Below are 18,007 nucleotides of genomic sequence, written 5' to 3' on the forward strand. Positions count from 1 at the left end.
CCTTTCGTTGCCCTTTCCAAACGCCAGGCCGAAGAGCGGTGCGGTGTGTTCGCGCGTGGTCATACTACGCCGAAGCTGTACCTATCGAAGCCAACGCGAGCGGATTTTGCTTTTGCTCGAGTGATCGGGCCCTGTGGTCACTGATCGTGAGAGCACGCAGCGTATTCGGGAGGAATCGTTTCCCTCAGCGGCGTGTCGCCGTGAGCCCTTTTGACCGCGGAGACGTGCTAGCGGCACCCTTTGTGTTATATTTTAGGCCGTGGCGTGGTTAAGCCTGTTTTGCTTCTCCCGCCCCCTTTGGGAGCGGGCGTTGTACTGTGTTTGTGGTGTTGCCGCAGGCCATAAAGTGTTGCGGATTTCGAGAGCAGTACTGCGCACTCGCCGAGCTGCGATCGGCGCATTTGTTGCGCGCGCCCAAACGCACGTGGGCAGCGGCGCGCTGGTTCATGCGAGGCAACGGCAAAAGCGGCCCTGTGGCTCGCTAAGTCTGAACCCACACTAGTGGCCGTACTCCTGTGAGGTACATGCACGCTACACATTCAATCAGAAAAATTGGCCGCGTATCTGCGTACTTCGCTGCAAATGTCGTCGAAAGACGATAGAGGAGCGCTGCGTTAGAGTTACTGTTTATGATACCTTTGGGTAGCAGAGTTGCGCATAGGTCTGGCTAGCAGCCATGGCTATGTCTCGAAGACTCACTCCGTTTTTGCAGGCGACATGCCTACCGGGTCACCGGTCGACATGTTCGGCGTGTCGAAGACCGGTGATTTACTTTAACGTGAATGACTAGTGTCAGTCCAGTTTGCTGCAGCGGCGCCATAGAGAAATACAAAACTTGGGCCCTGCGTCACCTTCTCCTCAACGCATCGTTGCTACCGGCGTTTGGAAAACAGATGCGCAACTCTGCCACCTAAAGGTAGCATATGCAGTAGCTACGCTGCGTGAGATATGGGTGCTATCTGGCAATACGTCGGGAAACGAGCTTGGGCAGAGGGCATGGAGGAGGAAAGTTCTTTCGTTCCTCCGTGGCAGAGAGCTTTCGTCGCCGCGTGGCACTTTCAGCGCAGCCGCATTGTCAGCGCAGCTTAAGAAACTAGGGTCTTTAGAATTACGTGTCTATGTATTTTCTATTAAAGGAACACACCACCTAATACTTACCTAGTGATGTTGTGCCTCAGATATGCGTAATATTTACTTTTTGATCGACAACGTTCACAAGTATGAACAGCCGTACCAGTTCAAGCTGGGTGGGCGGTAAGCAAGTGGTTCAACTTTGGCAGGGTTGCTGAATCGGGTGACGGACAGACAAACGGACAGACCAAAGTTTCTGCGTTTAAGTTCCCCGAAAAGGACTATCGTCTTTAAAACACACGCACATTCACACACGCATGCACTTAAGAACATACCCCACACTCATCGTGTAGGGATGGTCGATTAAAATTTTTAATCGATTAATCGTTAATCGATTTAGCCTTTAATCGATTAATTGCTTTCGGTGGAATCTTTTGATCGATTAATCGATTTATCGACATTTTTAATGGGTGCTTTAAAACCGATATCTCTTTGTTTGAGAGGCATCGTTCGTGTTTAATATGGGCCCAAATCTTTTATTAGACGCGTTGACGATCCAAAATTCCCACTTTCGAAAGTGTCGACGACGGGCCCCTTGTGTCCAGTGTGCGAAAATTCACACTTTCGCACACTGGACACAAGGGGCCCGTCGTCGTTGGTTGATGTCGCTGATTCAAGAATCTGTGGCCATCATCCCTGGACTATTCGGCAGCAGGTCGTATTTTCTCGAAGCCTGCCTACTCGAGCTCATCGAAACCGGAGGCGCGTTCGGGGACCAGACTGGTTGGAAAGTCGCAGTTGAAACATGCAGTGTGGCGGAGGGTGAGGAAATCCCGAGAAAGGTAAAAGAGAGACGAGGAGAAATTAAATAAGACGTTTCATGGCCGGTTTCATGGCCAATCCCCCTTTGTGGGTAAGAGCCAGTAGAAGAGGATCAAGCAAGCAAGCAAGCAAGCAAGCAAGGCAGCTTTTCTCGGTTTGTCGGTTAGATATTGTGGAAGCCCTATAATATACTATAATTGCGGACTGACGCGATCTTTTTCTTGAGGTCACCTATACAGAGATTACACAGAAATATACTGGCCTCAAACAGACCATCCGTACAGGCAACTGCGGGAAATAGAAGGAAAGGAGATGACATTTAGGGGCTCGTTTTTCTTTGTTAGACAAAATAATAATTAGAACTAACAGACAATATTGCCAAGAAAAAGTATAGGGGGTGGTATTTGTAATAATTGGGATATAAATCTGAAGAAAGTAAACTGACGGAAAGATAACTTGTCGCCGGAAGGGACCGAACCTGCGACCTTCGAATAACGCGTCCGATGCTCTACCACTGAGCTACGGCAGCGGCAGGGGCGTAGCCAGAAATTTTTTTCGGAGGCGGGTTCAACCATACTTTATGTATGTTCTTGCGTGCGTTTGTATGTGCGCGTGTATATATACGCAAGCAAAACTGAAAAATTTCGGGGGGGGGTTGAACCCCCCAACCCCCCCCCCCCTGGCTACGCCCCTGGGCAGCGGTCATCCCCCCGTCCACTTCATAGGGTATACGTGTGCATATTTAAATCTAGGAGTGTTAGTCAGCGCCGATCGCAGCCATGGCGGCGAGTGTGGAACACTCTTTTTCTGCCTTTTGGCGTCACGTAGCAAGTGATCTTTTTACGAGCTGGCAGCTGACCAATATTCCCTCGCATACTACCTGAAGGCATCAAGTCTGCGGGAGCGAGACCCTCGCTATGAATGAAGGAAAGAAGATTACTTTTAGGGGCTCGTTTTTCTTTGTTAGACACAATATTAATTAGAACTAACAGACAATAATGCGAAGGAAAGTATAGGGGATGTTAAGGGTGTATGACAAAGAAAAACGAGCCCCTAAAAGTCACCTTCTTTCCTTCATTCATAGCGAGGGTCTCGTTCTGGCAGACTTGGTGCCTTCAGGTAGTATGCGAGGGATTATTGGTCAGCTGCCAGCTCGTAAAGAAAGGTCACTTGCTACGTGACGCCGAAGGGCAGAAAAAGAGTGTTCCACACTCGCCGCCATGGCTGCGATCGGCGCTGACTAACACTGCTAGGTTTAAATGCACATGTGTACCCTACAATGTGGACGGGGGGATGACCGTCGCCGTAGCTAAGTGGTAGAGCATGGGACGCGTTATTCGAAGGTCGCAAGTTCGGTCCCTACCGGCGGCAAGTTATCTTTTCGTCCACTTTACTTTCTCCACATTGATATCCCAATTATTACAAATAACATCCTCTATAGTTTCCTTGGCATTATTGTCTGTTAGTTCTAATTAATATTGCGGGAAATAGAGTGACATGAGTTTCTGCCTCCCGGCTAGAAAAAACAACAGCTGCGCCAGTATACTCTGCAGCATAGGTCGGCAAACTCACTCATGAGTGGACTCACTCAGACTCACTCAGACTCAGATCGAGCCATGAGTCTGAGTCTGCGTGACTCCACATGAGTAATATTTTGGTGAGCTTCAGTCCGAGTGAGTCCGGTTGAGAAAAATCTTAGTGAGTCTGAGTCCGAGTGACTGCGGTAGCGGAAAATATTGGTGAGTCTGAGTCCGAGTGAGCCCTAAGCGCAAAATATATTTCTTGGGTGAGTCTGAGTGAGCTCCACACTTTCTTGCCGACCTATTGTTCTATCTACACAACTTCAGCGTCACTAACACCCTTATGTCGGTTCCCGCTTATACTCCCGCTGACTCGCACTTCAAAGCACTAGCGTTCATACACCAGCTCTATATTTATTAATCAGAGGCGTGAGTTACGTAGAAAGGGGGGGAGGGGAGCAGGTTGACCTCCACCCGCAAACTCTTTCACAGGAAGTTCTTGATCAAAAATATCTCGTGTGAGTCACCTCTTTCAATATGAATGTCCATACTGGATTGCCACCACTCATAACTCATATTTGAAGGTACGAGATCAAAAGGCGCCAAGTCGAGCGCCAATTTTGCAAGATATTGGTGTTAAAGAGCAGTGACACCATGATAGAAGAAGCCAATTATACGCTAACGGACTCATGAGTCGACTCACTCAGACTCAGATAGAGCCGTGAGTGCGAGTCTGAGTGAGTCTGGCTGAGCAACATGTTGGTGAGTTTGAGTCCGAGTGAGTCCGGCTAAGAAACATTTCAGTGAGTCTGAGTCCGAGTGAGTTCGGTTGAGGAAAATTTTGGTGAGACTGAGTCCGAGTGAGCTCAAAGGGCAAAATATATTTCATGAGTGAGTCTGAGTGAGCTCCACATTTTTGGCCGACCTATGCTCCGCAGGTTTCACCTGATCTTCGCCGTAACACGGCGCCACTCACACCTTTTCAATCGTGCGTACATCCTGAACTGTGAGCGCTATCTAGTGTACCAGACATTACAACATAAATTGCACGACTGTCTTTTCTTGTCACAGCAGAAAACGGGGGCCTCTAACTGAAAGCTGTATTTCTCCCTAAATACGCGACCATGCAGTGTTACTAAGTGCTTCAAGGTCACTTCTTCAATAGTAATGCACTGGATGCTAGACGTTCGGTAAACCGACGCGTAAAGTTGCGGATTACATAAAGGGTCTATAAGAGCCATTTCACAATTCGCGAGTGCGCAATCCTGCGCTACATTTTCTCGCAACTAATGGCAGCAACTTTCGTGCTTCAAGTGGAGACAAGGTCGGAGTTGCGCGTGCTGCCGTTTGTCTATTATGCGTGTTCGTGTCAAGAGAGCCGAGTCTACACTTTCCGCGTCCCAGCGCAAGCAAACCGCGCTTGAACACTTTGCTTGAAGAAGTGACTAGCTGCCATTAACTGGGCTAACTGCATCGTAGGAAAGTTATCTCAACAATTATGAAATTGGTATATATACCCTATAAGACGGACAGTTGGGCTAGTTGGTATACAGAATAATAAAAGATGGTTACTAGCGTCTTTCTCCTCTTTACGTTAGCAAACGTGTCTTATTATGCATATACGGATTACCTAATCATCTCCCCATCATCGTACTTCATCACTCTTTTTCCCCCGTTGCGTTTTCCCCGGTGCAGAGTAGCAGGCAGGGGCGTACTAGCTCAGGCCACCCTCTCTGCCTTGTAATATATTTTCTCTCTCTCTTTCATTGGTAAACAATATTTTATTTGCTAAAGAGTAAAACAGAGCGGCACTAAAAACCAGTGAGGAAATAAGCAGCGCATATTACAATGCCGCACTTACACAAGAATCGAGTAAAACCTGAGGATTGAATAAAATACAAAGAAAGTTTCGATTGACACTACAGGTGACGAAAACTACTCGTTTATCAAATGTAAGCAGACATGCGGTTATGCGGCGACACGATGAAACAGCGCGGCAAAAAACAAACACGAACAAAATAAGCTACAAGACGATGCGCTGGCACGTATGAAATTTACAGAAAAGAATAAACATCTATTTTGAAAGTTGGCGAATCCACGTGCTGCTTACTTTCTCAACAGTCCCTTTTTTGTTTTGTTTCATGGGGTTGCTGCTCCGAACCACATGCTTTTTTCTACTGAGCGAAGAAATGTCAGTTGCCCGAGATGGTCGGGCGACAACCGACACCTCCTTTGGGTCGCCACACATCCAGCATGCGAAAAAAGGCGCTCGGATGCTACTGACGTTGCAGGAATTGACAAATACTCCATTGCAACGTCAAACACATGATCTAGGCCAGTTCGCATGCTGTGCCAAGTCTCAAGTGAATTCGGATTGGTGCGGCGATCGACTACAGGGTTAGTATGTCTTGAACTGAGAAGGCATTTAGTTCATCGGATCGTACTCCAGTGCAACGCAATTGCATAGAAGTGCGCGATCGACGGCATAGCAAATAGAACCAGAAAAAGTAGTAGTATTCGGCTTTGCAACTTCCTGCGTCTAAGGATAGCGTTCGGGGTCTGCGTCTCCGGATAGCGCGCCTCGCAGTCATGCGCTGCGGCCAAGGGGCGAAGTTGGGGGCGGGAGTGGGGGATGCCGTAATCGATTAATCGAATAGTTTTAATCGATTAATTCGATTAATCGAAAGGCACAAATCGATTATGTTTAATCGATTAATTGCGGACCTTTAATCGATTAATCGATTAATCGTTCATCGATTTTACCATCCCTACATCGTGTGTGAATGTGTGTGTTTTTAGTGAATGCAAAGTTCAGCTATCTTCAATATGACAAGTACCATATAGCCCAACAACAAGTTCTAATTGGCTGCAAATGTCTTTGAGTTGAAATGTGTAAGGCTTTGCAAGTGATTAAATGCTGTTGTGCCTCAATGGCCAGTAGATACACTTCTGTTCACTTTAACTCCAGCTACATAAACAAGAACAGCCACGACAAAGTTTAATACTCTGGGCAAGACCGTTCTATTAGCCCAAGGCATGGTCTTGGCTTTAACAAGCTGGCACTCATGAGAACTTGTAACACAATTTGTGACCTCTTCTTTCACGGCTTTCAAGTTAATCATCAAGCTGTTGTATAGTACGTTTTCAAAAATTTGCCATGTTACCCTGAATTTGGACTGGTGGAAACTGCTTGAGGAATTTCAGCACATTGTCTTCTAGTACGTATGTTTTGCCATTCTTTATGTCCATGTAATATGTGCCTTGACAATTTACATTCACACCGTCATGGCGCGAACTGACAACATTGAAGTGAGCAGCAGAATGCGTGTGGGCTGCGGCAGCGTTGTACGCCTTGCTTTATTAAGCAAATGATATGTATATATAGTTTCTTCCCCATGAGAATAGTCTGAACTCGTGGTATGTGAAGCTGAGATGAGGCATTACCATGCTAATGGTTTTGCCCTAGATGAGGTACGCAATCAAGTATCAGCCATATTTTACAAGCCCATCGAGCCAATTCTTACCTTCAGCTGTTGTAGCTATGGTGTGAAAAATGTAACGTAAATGTTGTGGGTAGGTCCATAATAGTCCTCTGTTAACAGTTTGAAATGAGTGTTTTACATATGGCTCCTGCAATATTGTAGCATCATCAGCAAATTGTACGCCATTTTTGAATTTGTGTGATTAGACATTTTGTCTTTCTGGTCAGTCTCTTAGCATAAAGGAGAATGGAAGTGGCCCAACAGCCCCACGAACATACCCCGAGAATGACCATTTCACAGTCTCATTACTTTCTTGATATATGAAATACTCAATACCATGGTTTTCTCATTTTACTATCAAATACCACTTGAGCAAAACCACCTTATTCGTTCATGTCGCAGTGGTGATGTACAGTGCAACATATAATTCATGCATGTATTGAGGACAGAGATTTACAAGTGCACAGAGGGCAGCAATGCCTTCAAAACAAGGCCCAGGTGGCTGACGATCTGCCACTACATTTCATTTAAAGGGCCCGTAAACAGGCTGCGACTTTTTTTTACACCCCCAAACAAGCTCGCTAATTCGTGCAGTAGACCGCGACGATCACGTTTTCCGAATATTACAGCGCTGCGCGCCGCGGAGACCCTTCACCTGCACACCAATGCCCCTTTATGAGCAATGTACTTCTCTGGGGGCTGAGCACACCTCTGTTTTGGCGATCGCCGAGTTGACGTAGCACAGAGCTCGTCGATTGGTCTAAACCAGGTCTCAACAAACAGTAGTCGAGTTAACGTCAGTTCCTGTTCCCACCTACCGCTCCGAAACTGCACCTTGTTTCTTGGCCTTGCGGTGATGCGGTTTTGGCCACGCAGTTGTCGCGCGTACTACATTCATCGCACTGCATAGGAGCATAGCGCCTGCACGCACTTGCTTTGCCGTCGACATGAGCAACACGTTGAGGAAGCGCTGCTCGGTTGTCGGCTGTAAATCGAGCGACTGGGCAGCGGAGAAGCATGGGGCCCTGCGCACTGCATGGCTGGAGCGAATCGGCCATCCGGCGACGTACGTCGGGGACCTCATCGTTTGTGGTCGACATTTCGCACCTGACGACTACTACGTTGACCCGCGGCTGGTGGCGTCGATGAAGCGCGATCTTATACCAAGGCTGTGGCGGACAGCTGTGCCTACGCTTTACCTCCCCAAGACACCGGTGCGTAGTGCCGATTCCTAACGACTATTTCACCGTGGCTAGCCTCACGTCTGAGTGACCAGATAATCTTTCCTCCTTATCGCACGGCTGGCTTGTACACGCGCACGCCGCGTCAAATTTATCGCTTCTCTCCCTTCGTGCCACTCATCGTGTCTTGTGCGCCTGCCACGCCTAGGCGTAGTACTTCAATGCCGGTCACCTTTACACACGACCATTAGTCAGCACGTGTTTCTTTTCAATGATACATTGGTGTACTCTGCAGCGTTGTATGGCGGAAATAAATGCCGTAGTACGCCAACGATTGCTTCCAATGCCTCGATTTGTACCTCACATGGTCGCGTAAGATGCAATGCTGAGCCAGATAGCGCTTGCGCGTCGTGGCAGTTTATTACTCGTGGTAGCTCCAAGAATACCTGTGTCATCATAGGCACTGCATTTTTCCTACTCCGATTTTTGCAGGTTCATCATGCTCCAGTGGCAACTGAGCCTGGTGCTTCACCGGCAGCTGCAATGTCCTACAACTGTGACAAGACATCACGAGTGAGTTTTCGGAATCTCTGTCTTTCCAACGATGTGTCTTTGGTTGATATAGATTGCTCCATAAATACGCAGCGATATATATGTGCAGATGTAGTAATGTGTCACTATTTATGCTCTGTATATACCTGTCAGACAGGTAGTTACCTAAACAGTTTTTAGCCCACCAATTTCTCTACTGGTATTAATGACTTTTCTTTCTGTGAGTGAGTACACATTGCAGTCAATTTGTAATCTGCCTTTTTACAAAACACCACTACTGTGGTGTATCAATTGAACTGCTATTGAAGTTCGATAGCCAAAATTGTCTGGGCAGAATGTAAGGTAACAGAGGTTTGCTCAGCCCCCAGAGAAGTACATTGCTCATAAAGGTGCATTGGTGTGCAGGTGGAGACATGCAGTTGTCGCTTTGTCTTGCGGTGCACCACCAGTACACAAACATCTGACAGCCTTCCAGCTGTGCAGTCTGTTGCTGTGCAGACTGCAGTCATGCAGCGAGAAATCGGCACCCAGACATTGCAGCAGCTGTCTGGAACATGTGTCGGTGAGTGTTGCTTGTTTAAGTATTGTGATTCTAAAAAATGCCGTGGCTTACGTTCTGCTCGAGTCATGAGCACATTGACCTGAACACATGCGCTGTTCTTTCATATGTCTGTATAGCTGCGCAAGCTGACACTTATTCTTGAAATTACACGCTGTTCTTTCATATGTCTGTATAGCTGCACAAGCTGACACTTATTCTTGAAATTACAAGGGACGACAATTAGTTTCCACAATTCAGATATTGTTATCACACTTCTAATCGTAAAAACCTCTGTGATGTGTGCTTTTGCACTAACGCATTGTGGTGCCATTTGGAAATGGCACAGCAACGCAGGTTCACCTCCAGCTGCACGCAAAGGCTGATCAGGGCATTCAGACAGAGTATGTGTCACAGCCACTGCCCATTTTCCCCAAACTTCTGCCATTGCCAGAGCACTTGGTCAGCCACAGGTGCTCAACACCATTCCGCGATTCTGAAATTGAAAGTTCGCGAGACGAACCTCCAGAAGCTCCTGGCGACGAAAACTACCGGCCTTCCCAGAACTCCTTTGCAGAAATGGATGCTAGGTAAGCAGCAGTAAATGATACCTTCATAAAAATGTAAAATTGCATTGTCTGGTTTAACACACCAACATAAGTTCTGCTTTCACCGTTATTAAAATGTGGCCACTGGGGCCAGGATCAAATACCTCGTGCTTAATGTCTTGCGCAACGCCTTGGCCACCGAGGCACTGTGTTGTTTTATTGGACTGTAGACTTAGTGAAAGTAGATAGGTGGCCTTTTTTAATGCAGAGCATTTGATGAACACCCCTTGTGTTGAGCCATCATCTAGAGATCATGTAGTCTCAGTTGCAGTTCTGCTACACGCTGCTGTCTCTGGCAGGACAAGTGAGATCCTTGGCCTGAAGCAGAAGGCTACAGCCTAGGCAGTCTGGAATGAGGAGCTTACCATGCGCAAAATCCAGTGTCTGTTAGAGAAGAAGCATACCTGTAAGCCTCAAATGAACATCAGAGCCAATCGCGCGTTATTTTTTAACAAAGGTGTTGCATTCACGCAGATTTGCGTGTTGTGTCACATGTATTCAATGTTTCTGACAAGAAAAAATAATGCTACGCTCCGGCACAGAATTTCTGAAAACTGCATATGGCTTTTCACACTCACTTTCACCTGTTCATACTACTTTTCGCGTGCAGTAAATCATTGGGCCTTGATGTCGAGCTGCTCCCTGCGACAGCTGAAGGACCAGCAGATTCATTGGACTTGCCACAGCTGCCAAGTGAAGGCAGCAATAGCTGGTCTGCTGCAGCACCTGAGGCAAGCACAAGCTGCATGGACAGCGCCTCAGCATCGTCCATGTGCAGTGAAAGAAAATTTATCATTTTCGAAAGCTGCCTGACGCAGCTGCTGCCTCAAAGCTGTCAGGTGTGTGGAAGGCCGTGGTCGAGCAGCTTGAAAACAGTAGACACAATGCTCTCGGTCAAAAGCTGCTGTGACCACTGTGCCAATGAGGCAGCATGGCAGAGCCAGGCATTTGTGGGAGCGAAGCCAGCAGGGAATGTCTTGCTGGCTGCCGCGCTGCTCTTCTCTGGGTGTTCAGTGGCCAAGACACTGAGGTTTCTGAAGGCAATGAATGTGCAGGGGATTAGCCGGCAGACATACTTCCGGTACCAGACCTGCTACTTGGTGCCAGCTGTAAGCAAGGCAAGTATTGTACTAGCTTCCACTTATGTGGCCAAATAAACCATATGCAATATTCACAAGATTTGACGTCACAATCGTGCACTTGCTGTAATGAGGGCACCACAGCATGGAAGTAGAGGACAACTACCAAGCACTTGTGCATTCACGGCTTTTTAATGTGAATATACACATAAAGGCATCAGTGCAGTGTCTGCTCTCGAATGCCTGAGTTCCTTATCAAAAGATCTGGTGGCAACACGTGCAGCAAATGAACTGTAAACAGAGATTGAAAAGACAAAACTTATCGTTCGCTTTCGTTATTTTAAAATTCCATGCGTAGCAAAACAGCCCACGCAACCAAACACGAGGGAGAAGATGAGTAAAAGCTAGGTGAAAGTGGTGTCATCGCTTTTATCTTGTGTAGTGGCATAGCATTGTCACCATTGTGCATGACTCAGATTTCTTTATGAAACATTATTAAAAAACGCCAGGCCTGCGCTGAAACCGCAGCACAGTCACAGAGAAAGCTGGAAGAGCGGCGTTTCTAGAGCCGTTGTAAGCTCTCTTGGGGCTACAATACAAGTACACTAGAAAGGTACCCACTACGCCATAAATCACAATTTTTGTGAAGTTGGGAAGCACCTGCTAAGCCATTATTCGTCATTCTGCGGAGAGGCGAGGCACCAGCTACACGTCTGTAAGGCATTATGTGCACTTTGGTGACGCGACGACTGACGACGATGAAGAATTATGGCTCAACCCTTTGTCATGGGTTGGAAGTTTTAAACGGCCCACCAGTTATGTAATTTGCATTGGGTGACGCCCGCTCGCTATTTCCCTCTCCCGTCATGCTGTATAACATACGTTGACGTGGGAGAGAGACGGGGTGGGGGGGGCGAAGAACTTTACTCAGACGCCGAGGAAATGGATCATGCGCTTATGGGCTTCCTTGGCAGCCAATACAAGTGCACTTGCGAGGAACCCACTACGCTATAAATCATTCTAATTTTACTGAGACCTCGAGGAAATGGATCATGCGCTTATGGGCTTCCTTGGTAATCAGTACAAGTGCACTTGCGAGGAAACCACTACGCTCTAAATCATTGTAATTTTACTGAGACCCCGAGTAAATGGATCATGCGCTTATGGGCTTCCTTGGCAACCAATACAAGTGCACTTGCGAGGAACCCACTACGCTGTAAATCATTGTCATTTTTGAGAAGTAGGGCAGCAGGCACTGTGCCATTTTTCGTCATTCTACGGAGAGCCGTAATACCTGCTTAACGCATGTAAGGCGTTATGCACACTTTGTTGATGCTGTGCCTGATGACGACGAAGAATTATGGCAGATCCCTTTGTAATGGGTTGGAAGCATTCAACAAGCTACTCGTTGCGCAATTCGCATTGCGTGACGCCTGGTTACAGAATTCGCGTTGTGCGACGCTTGGTGCTTATTTTACTCTTCTACGACGCTATATTGCATATGCTAATGTGGTTCCTTCCCGACATGAAGCCTGTATAGGACTTTTTTGCAAAGCAGTTTCAAGCACCGGTACGGCTCAGAGGTTGAATACTGGGCTCCCACGCAGAGGGCCCAGGTTCTTATTTCGTTTTTTTTTTCTTATTTCGAGCGATACTGGTTACGGACACCGGCGGCGGCGGCGGCGGCGCACAACTACGGCGCCAAAAACGGCCGGTGAAATGATGTCATAACAGCTTTCGCTGTAAAAAAAAGACATAAAATAAGCGCATGTCCTCGAGCACATAAAGCGATGAATGACTGCTACCGAAAGACTACATATTGTCATGCAGGAACACAAGCTGTCCCACATGACCTGGCATGAGGCTTTGTAGCAGTGATGTCATGGTGCTTCTTGCAGTTATAAACGTTCACTCACTGGGCACCACAGTCACAGAGATGAGGTGTTGCAAAGCACTTTTCGCAGATACCTAGTCTAGATAAAGTGCAGCTCCATATGTTCTTTCCAGGATTTCAAAGGACTGTAGTTTCTTGTGATCAGGGGCTCATTGAAGTGTTTAAACCTTTTTACTATAAGGTCTGATCTCAATATGCTGATTATTTTTTGACACTAGCAGTTCAATATTCTCCTAGCCTGTTCCCTGGCCCTCTTTGCTCTGGATATGATATGTGGAAGTGGCGTAATCTCCTTGAAAATAAACATGCGCTCCCTTTTGAACAACCATATGGGTGATAGTTTTAGCGAAAGGTCTACTGTAATCATGGTAGCATTACTTTCAGCCAGCCCACTCTAATCAAGTTGCACTATTGGGTTTTTCTGCGTTAAATTTCAAACTCATATATTCGCATACCCCTAATGATTTGGTGTTTGACAAGGTGGGGTGCTTTTTTATGGATGTTTATATGATATATGGCCATCACTCTGTTCAGCATTACAAGGAGCAGCAGGCCGCGCTTGTGAATTCAGTGGCTGGCAGGGGCGTAGCCAGAAATTTTTTTCGGGGGGGGGGGGGTTCAACCATACTTTATGTATGTTCGTGCGTGCGTTTGTATGTGTGCGTGCCCATATACGCAAGCGGAATTAAAAAATTTCGGAGGGGGTTTGAACCCCCCCAACCCCCCCCTTGGCTACGCCCCTGGTGGCTGGCATGGAAGTCGACATCGCTGAGGATGCCCGCTGCGACATGTGTTGGCTCACTGAGTTGATGAAGTCGTTTTTAGCAGTCTTATGTTTGTGGTCTGGTTCTGTTCATTTTATTTATCGCATACTCAACCACTAGGCGTAGCCCTTTCATTAGACTTGTGTGTTTTTCTGTTGCATACGTAAACAAGGGTTGTGCACCTTTTCCTTGAATCATGCCTTCTCTTGCATAATCATTTTGCTGGCTGATACATGCAGAAATTCCTTCTGCTGAGCTGTTTACAGATGTAGTGATCCATTTGGTTCAACTTGTCAAATAATTTTCTAGATGATACAGGTGCCTTATCACTCTAACACTTTTAATCAGCTAGTCACTGTCAAGCAAACCAGCGTCTATTAGATGTAGAGAAACATGCGATCATTCAGCACGTCCACGTTTGTTCAGTAAATAGGTACAGTGTCGCACAGAAATGCTATTGGTACAGATGTACCTGTTGTATTCAGTTTTGGTTTCGTTTTTGTTCCTTCATCCCCCAGGGGGCGTATTTACTCATTACCATATAAACCATGTATCATAGTCAATAAAGGCAATTCTTGTTCCATTCATAGTGACGGCTGGAGTCTGACTCCCTTCCTTAGACATCACATTGGCGACGAAGATGTCGTAAAAGTAACCTGCGCACCGTCCGCGCCCGCCCCAAGATGACTTTCCCCGGGCTCGCTCCGTCGCCGTTCTTCCTTGCGACGCCCGGCCGGCCGCCACTACCATGGGAGCAGTGTGAGCAGATGTTCAACGTCTACCTGGTGGCGTCCGGGGCCGCCGAGTTCACGCCAGCACGACGCAAGGCTATCATTTTGCAATGCTTGGGGCCGGAGGGCCAGCGTATTTATCAGACCTTACCTGCAGGGTCGACCGCCGCAGCACCACCAGTGCCAAGCGCCGCAGCGCTCGCCGTTAAGGACGGGGATAAGTCTGCCGCAGCCACTTATGACGAATACGACACTGCACTCGTGGCATTACGGCACCACTTTTGGACGTCCTGCAACGTTGTCGTCGAGCGTCATCGTTTTCACCGCCGCCGTCAACACTCAGGCGAGTCCGTTCATGACTTTGTTGCCGCCCTACGGGAGCTAGCGTCACACTGTTCGTTCGTTTCTCAGGATGATGCTCTGCGGGATCAAATCTTTGCCGGCATAGCTTCCAACCGCGTACGTGAACGGTTATTGCTTGAGGGCCCCTCACTTTCGTTCGAAGGCTCGGTGCGAATTGCGCTCCCATTTGAGCAAGCAGCTGAAGAGCTAAAGGAATTTTCTCCTTCGGTCGACAAAGTTTCAATGCAGCGTCGCCGTGAGAAACCATTGCATTCATCGCAAAAGAGCTAATCACAGCCGGCAGCCCACTTTCAGCAGAAGCTAACGAAAAGCGCCAGCGGCTCACGTGCGCCGCAGGGGCACCGCCCCCCTGAACGGAACCGAGAACACAGTAGGCGCTCCGCGTCGCCGCATTGCTTCCGATGCGGCTCGCGGGATCACTTCGCATCAGATATGCAGTGCCCGGCGCACGGGAAAAGTTGTTTGTTTTGCGGTCGCAAGGGCCACTTTCAAAATGTATGCAACCGCAAACGAGCTCAAGTGCAAGGCAGGGTCCGCGAAGTAGAATGTGACGACGATGTATCGTCGTGTAGCAGTACTGAGCAAGTGTTGACTGTGGAACGTTCCGCTCGTAAGGGAATGCACGTAGAAGTGCTGGTTGCGAACGTCAGGCTTACACTTCTTGTTGATTCAGGGTCATCTGTTTCAATTTTGTCAGAGCAAGCATTCCGTCGACATTTTCAGAGCATATCGCTTCTGCCTGCCCCGCACGTCACATTGTTTGACTATTCCCAACGTCCCATTTGCGTGCTAGGTTGTTTCACGGCAGATGTACAGTTCAAAGGGCGCTCCGCGTCACTCTGTCTTTATGTTGTTCGCCGAGGAACTTGTCTTATCGGCCTTGACGGCATTAAAGCCTTAAATCTTCGCATTGAGGGTTCTACTCTGCAGTGCTTACATACGACTACGTCTGTTGCTGCGTTGACATGTGTCAATGACACGGTACCTCGTTCCACTTGCCAACATTTCCGCACTGTCCAAAGCGCAACCCGGTCCAGAAAATCTTCCGCCAGCCTTGGCAATCGAGTTCGCTTCACTTTTCAGTTCCAACTTGGGCCTTCCTAAGGGGTTCACGCATCGGGTTAAGACGCGTCAGGGCGTGCAGCCTGTAACTTCCAAACTTCGCCGTCTGCCATATTCTCTCCGTGCGCCAGTGTCAAATGAGCTTCAAAGGTTACTAAGCCTTGACATGATCGAGCGCATCGATACTTCCGAATGGGTGTCCCCCATTGTCGTTGTTGACAAGAAAGATGGCAGCATCAGGATCTGCGTAGATCTCCGAGAACCGAATAAGGCTATTGTTCCAGTTAGTTTCCCGTCGCCTCACACAGAAGAACTTCTCCATGCTTTGGCAGGCGCTACACATTTCTCAAAACTCGACTTGGCTTCCGCTTACCATAAGGTTCTCTTGCACCCTGACAGCAGGGACCTAACAGCCTTCATCACTCACGATGGACTTTTTCGATTCAAGAGAGTATGCTTTGGGTTAGCTCCTGCCCCAGCGGCATTTCAGAAGATGATGGCAGTAATCCTTGACCGTTGCCCTGGTGTGTTGTTCTACATTGACGATGTCATCGTCTTTGGCAAGACTGCAGAAGAGCACCTCTTGAACCTGAAAACAGCCCTGCAGAAGATCAAGGATGCAGGCTTGAAACTGAACAACAAATGCGTCTTTGACGTTCCAGAGCTCGCATTTCTAGGGCACAAGGTCACTGCACGTGGTATTTTGCCACTTCCTGAGAAGATTGACTCCATAGTTAACACTCCCGTGCCAACCGATGTTGCTGCCCTCCGTTCGTTCTTGGGTCTTGTAGAGTACTACTCGAAATTTGTTCCACGTTTGGCACAAGTGGTCGAGCCTATGAGAGTCTTGCTTCGCAAAAATGAGCCATTCATCTGGTCAGCCGAAGCAGACAACAGTTTCAGAAAGGTAAAAAAATGCTTTCGTCGAACACAGTCCTTCAAATGTTCGATCCGGCGCTTCCAGTCATTGTATCGACAGATGCTTCCGACTGTGGGCTGGGAGCAGTCCTCCAGCAACAAGATGGCCAAGAACTTCGCACAATCGCTTTCGCATCTCGTACACTGTCCCCAGCGGAGAGAAAGTATTCAGTCGGGGAACGAGAAGCACTGGCATGTATTTGGGCATGTGAGCGATGGCACACGTACCTTTGGGGTCGCCATTTTAAAATTCGCACAGACCACCAGGCACTTGTCTCCTTGCTGTCGTCACAAGGACGTGGAAGACGCCCGCTTAGAATCGCACGCTGGAGCGCACGACTGCTTTGTTATAACTTCACTGTTGAATACCGCAGGGGGTCCACGAACACTGTTGCAGATGCACTTTCTCGGCTGCCAGCACCTACCTCAGAAGCAGAGCTTGCAAAGGAGGAAGCAATAGTGTCGCTCGTTGAGCCAGCCTGTGTGGCAAAGGAGAAGTTCAGACAGGCCGTCCTTGACGATGGTTGTCTAGAAACCGTCAAGTCCTTTGTGCTGAGTGCCTGGCCGCCACAAAAGTCCTTACCGGAAGAGGTGAAGCCGTTCTACCTTATTAGAGAGGAACTTTCTCTTGTCGATGATCTTCTACTGCGAGCAGAGTGCCTCGTGGTTCCGTCCTCTCTCACTGCCCAGTTCATTTCCACCGCACATGAGACACATCGTGGTATCACGCGCACGAAAGGGCGACTTCGTGAGCGGTTCTGGTGGCCACGAATGGATAAGGAAGTAGAAACAGCAGTGAAAAACTGCCACATCTGCCTCGAGGCCGATAAATCTGCCAAGACATCACCAGCGCCACTGCAACCTGTTGAATGGCTTGAACGACCATGGCAAAAGCTTGCCTTAGACATTGTTGGTCCCTTGGAGCGCGCACCTCACAACAGCGGATTTGCTATAACGCTTGTTGATTACCACTCCAAGCGGCCAGAGGTATATTTTTGCCGTGAGGTATCCACGAGCACAGTGAAAGACTTTTTAACTAGTGTTTTTGCCCGCGAAGGCTACCCCGAGGGAATCGTTTGTGACAACGGGCCTCAGTTCACTTCCCGGGAATTCATCACCTTTCTGAAAGACAGGGCCATCTGTCTTTTGCATTCATCGGTGTACTACCCCCAGGCGAATGGACAAATTGAACGATTCAACAGGACATTCAAAAACTTTGTTCAAGTTTCACTTCTCGAAGGACGACCCCTCCGACAAGCAGTCATGGACTATCTTGCTATTTACAGGGCTACTCCACAGGCAACCACTGGGGTTGCCCCTGCTGTTCTACTGCATGGTAGAATGCCCAGAACCAGGCTAGACGTCGTTGGCTTCTCAGCACCAGCTTTCGCTAGAGACCCGGCTAAGGAATTGGCGCGACTA

General features: G+C 48.1%; 1 protein-coding gene across 1 annotated transcript; it reads left to right on the forward strand.

Moving 5' to 3' along the window:
- Window positions 1–14,194: 14,194 nt before the first annotated feature.
- On the forward strand, window positions 14,195–14,875 carry LOC125758819 (uncharacterized). Its single transcript, XM_049416456.1, has one exon. The coding sequence runs from the start codon at window positions 14,195–14,197 to the stop codon at window positions 14,873–14,875; it is 681 nt and encodes a 226-aa protein (XP_049272413.1).
- The last annotated feature ends 3,132 nt before the right edge of the window (window positions 14,876–18,007 follow it).

This window comes from Rhipicephalus sanguineus, chromosome 6, assembly GCF_013339695.2.
Source record: "Rhipicephalus sanguineus isolate Rsan-2018 chromosome 6, BIME_Rsan_1.4, whole genome shotgun sequence".
Classification (NCBI taxonomy): Eukaryota; Metazoa; Arthropoda; class Arachnida; order Ixodida; family Ixodidae; genus Rhipicephalus; species Rhipicephalus sanguineus.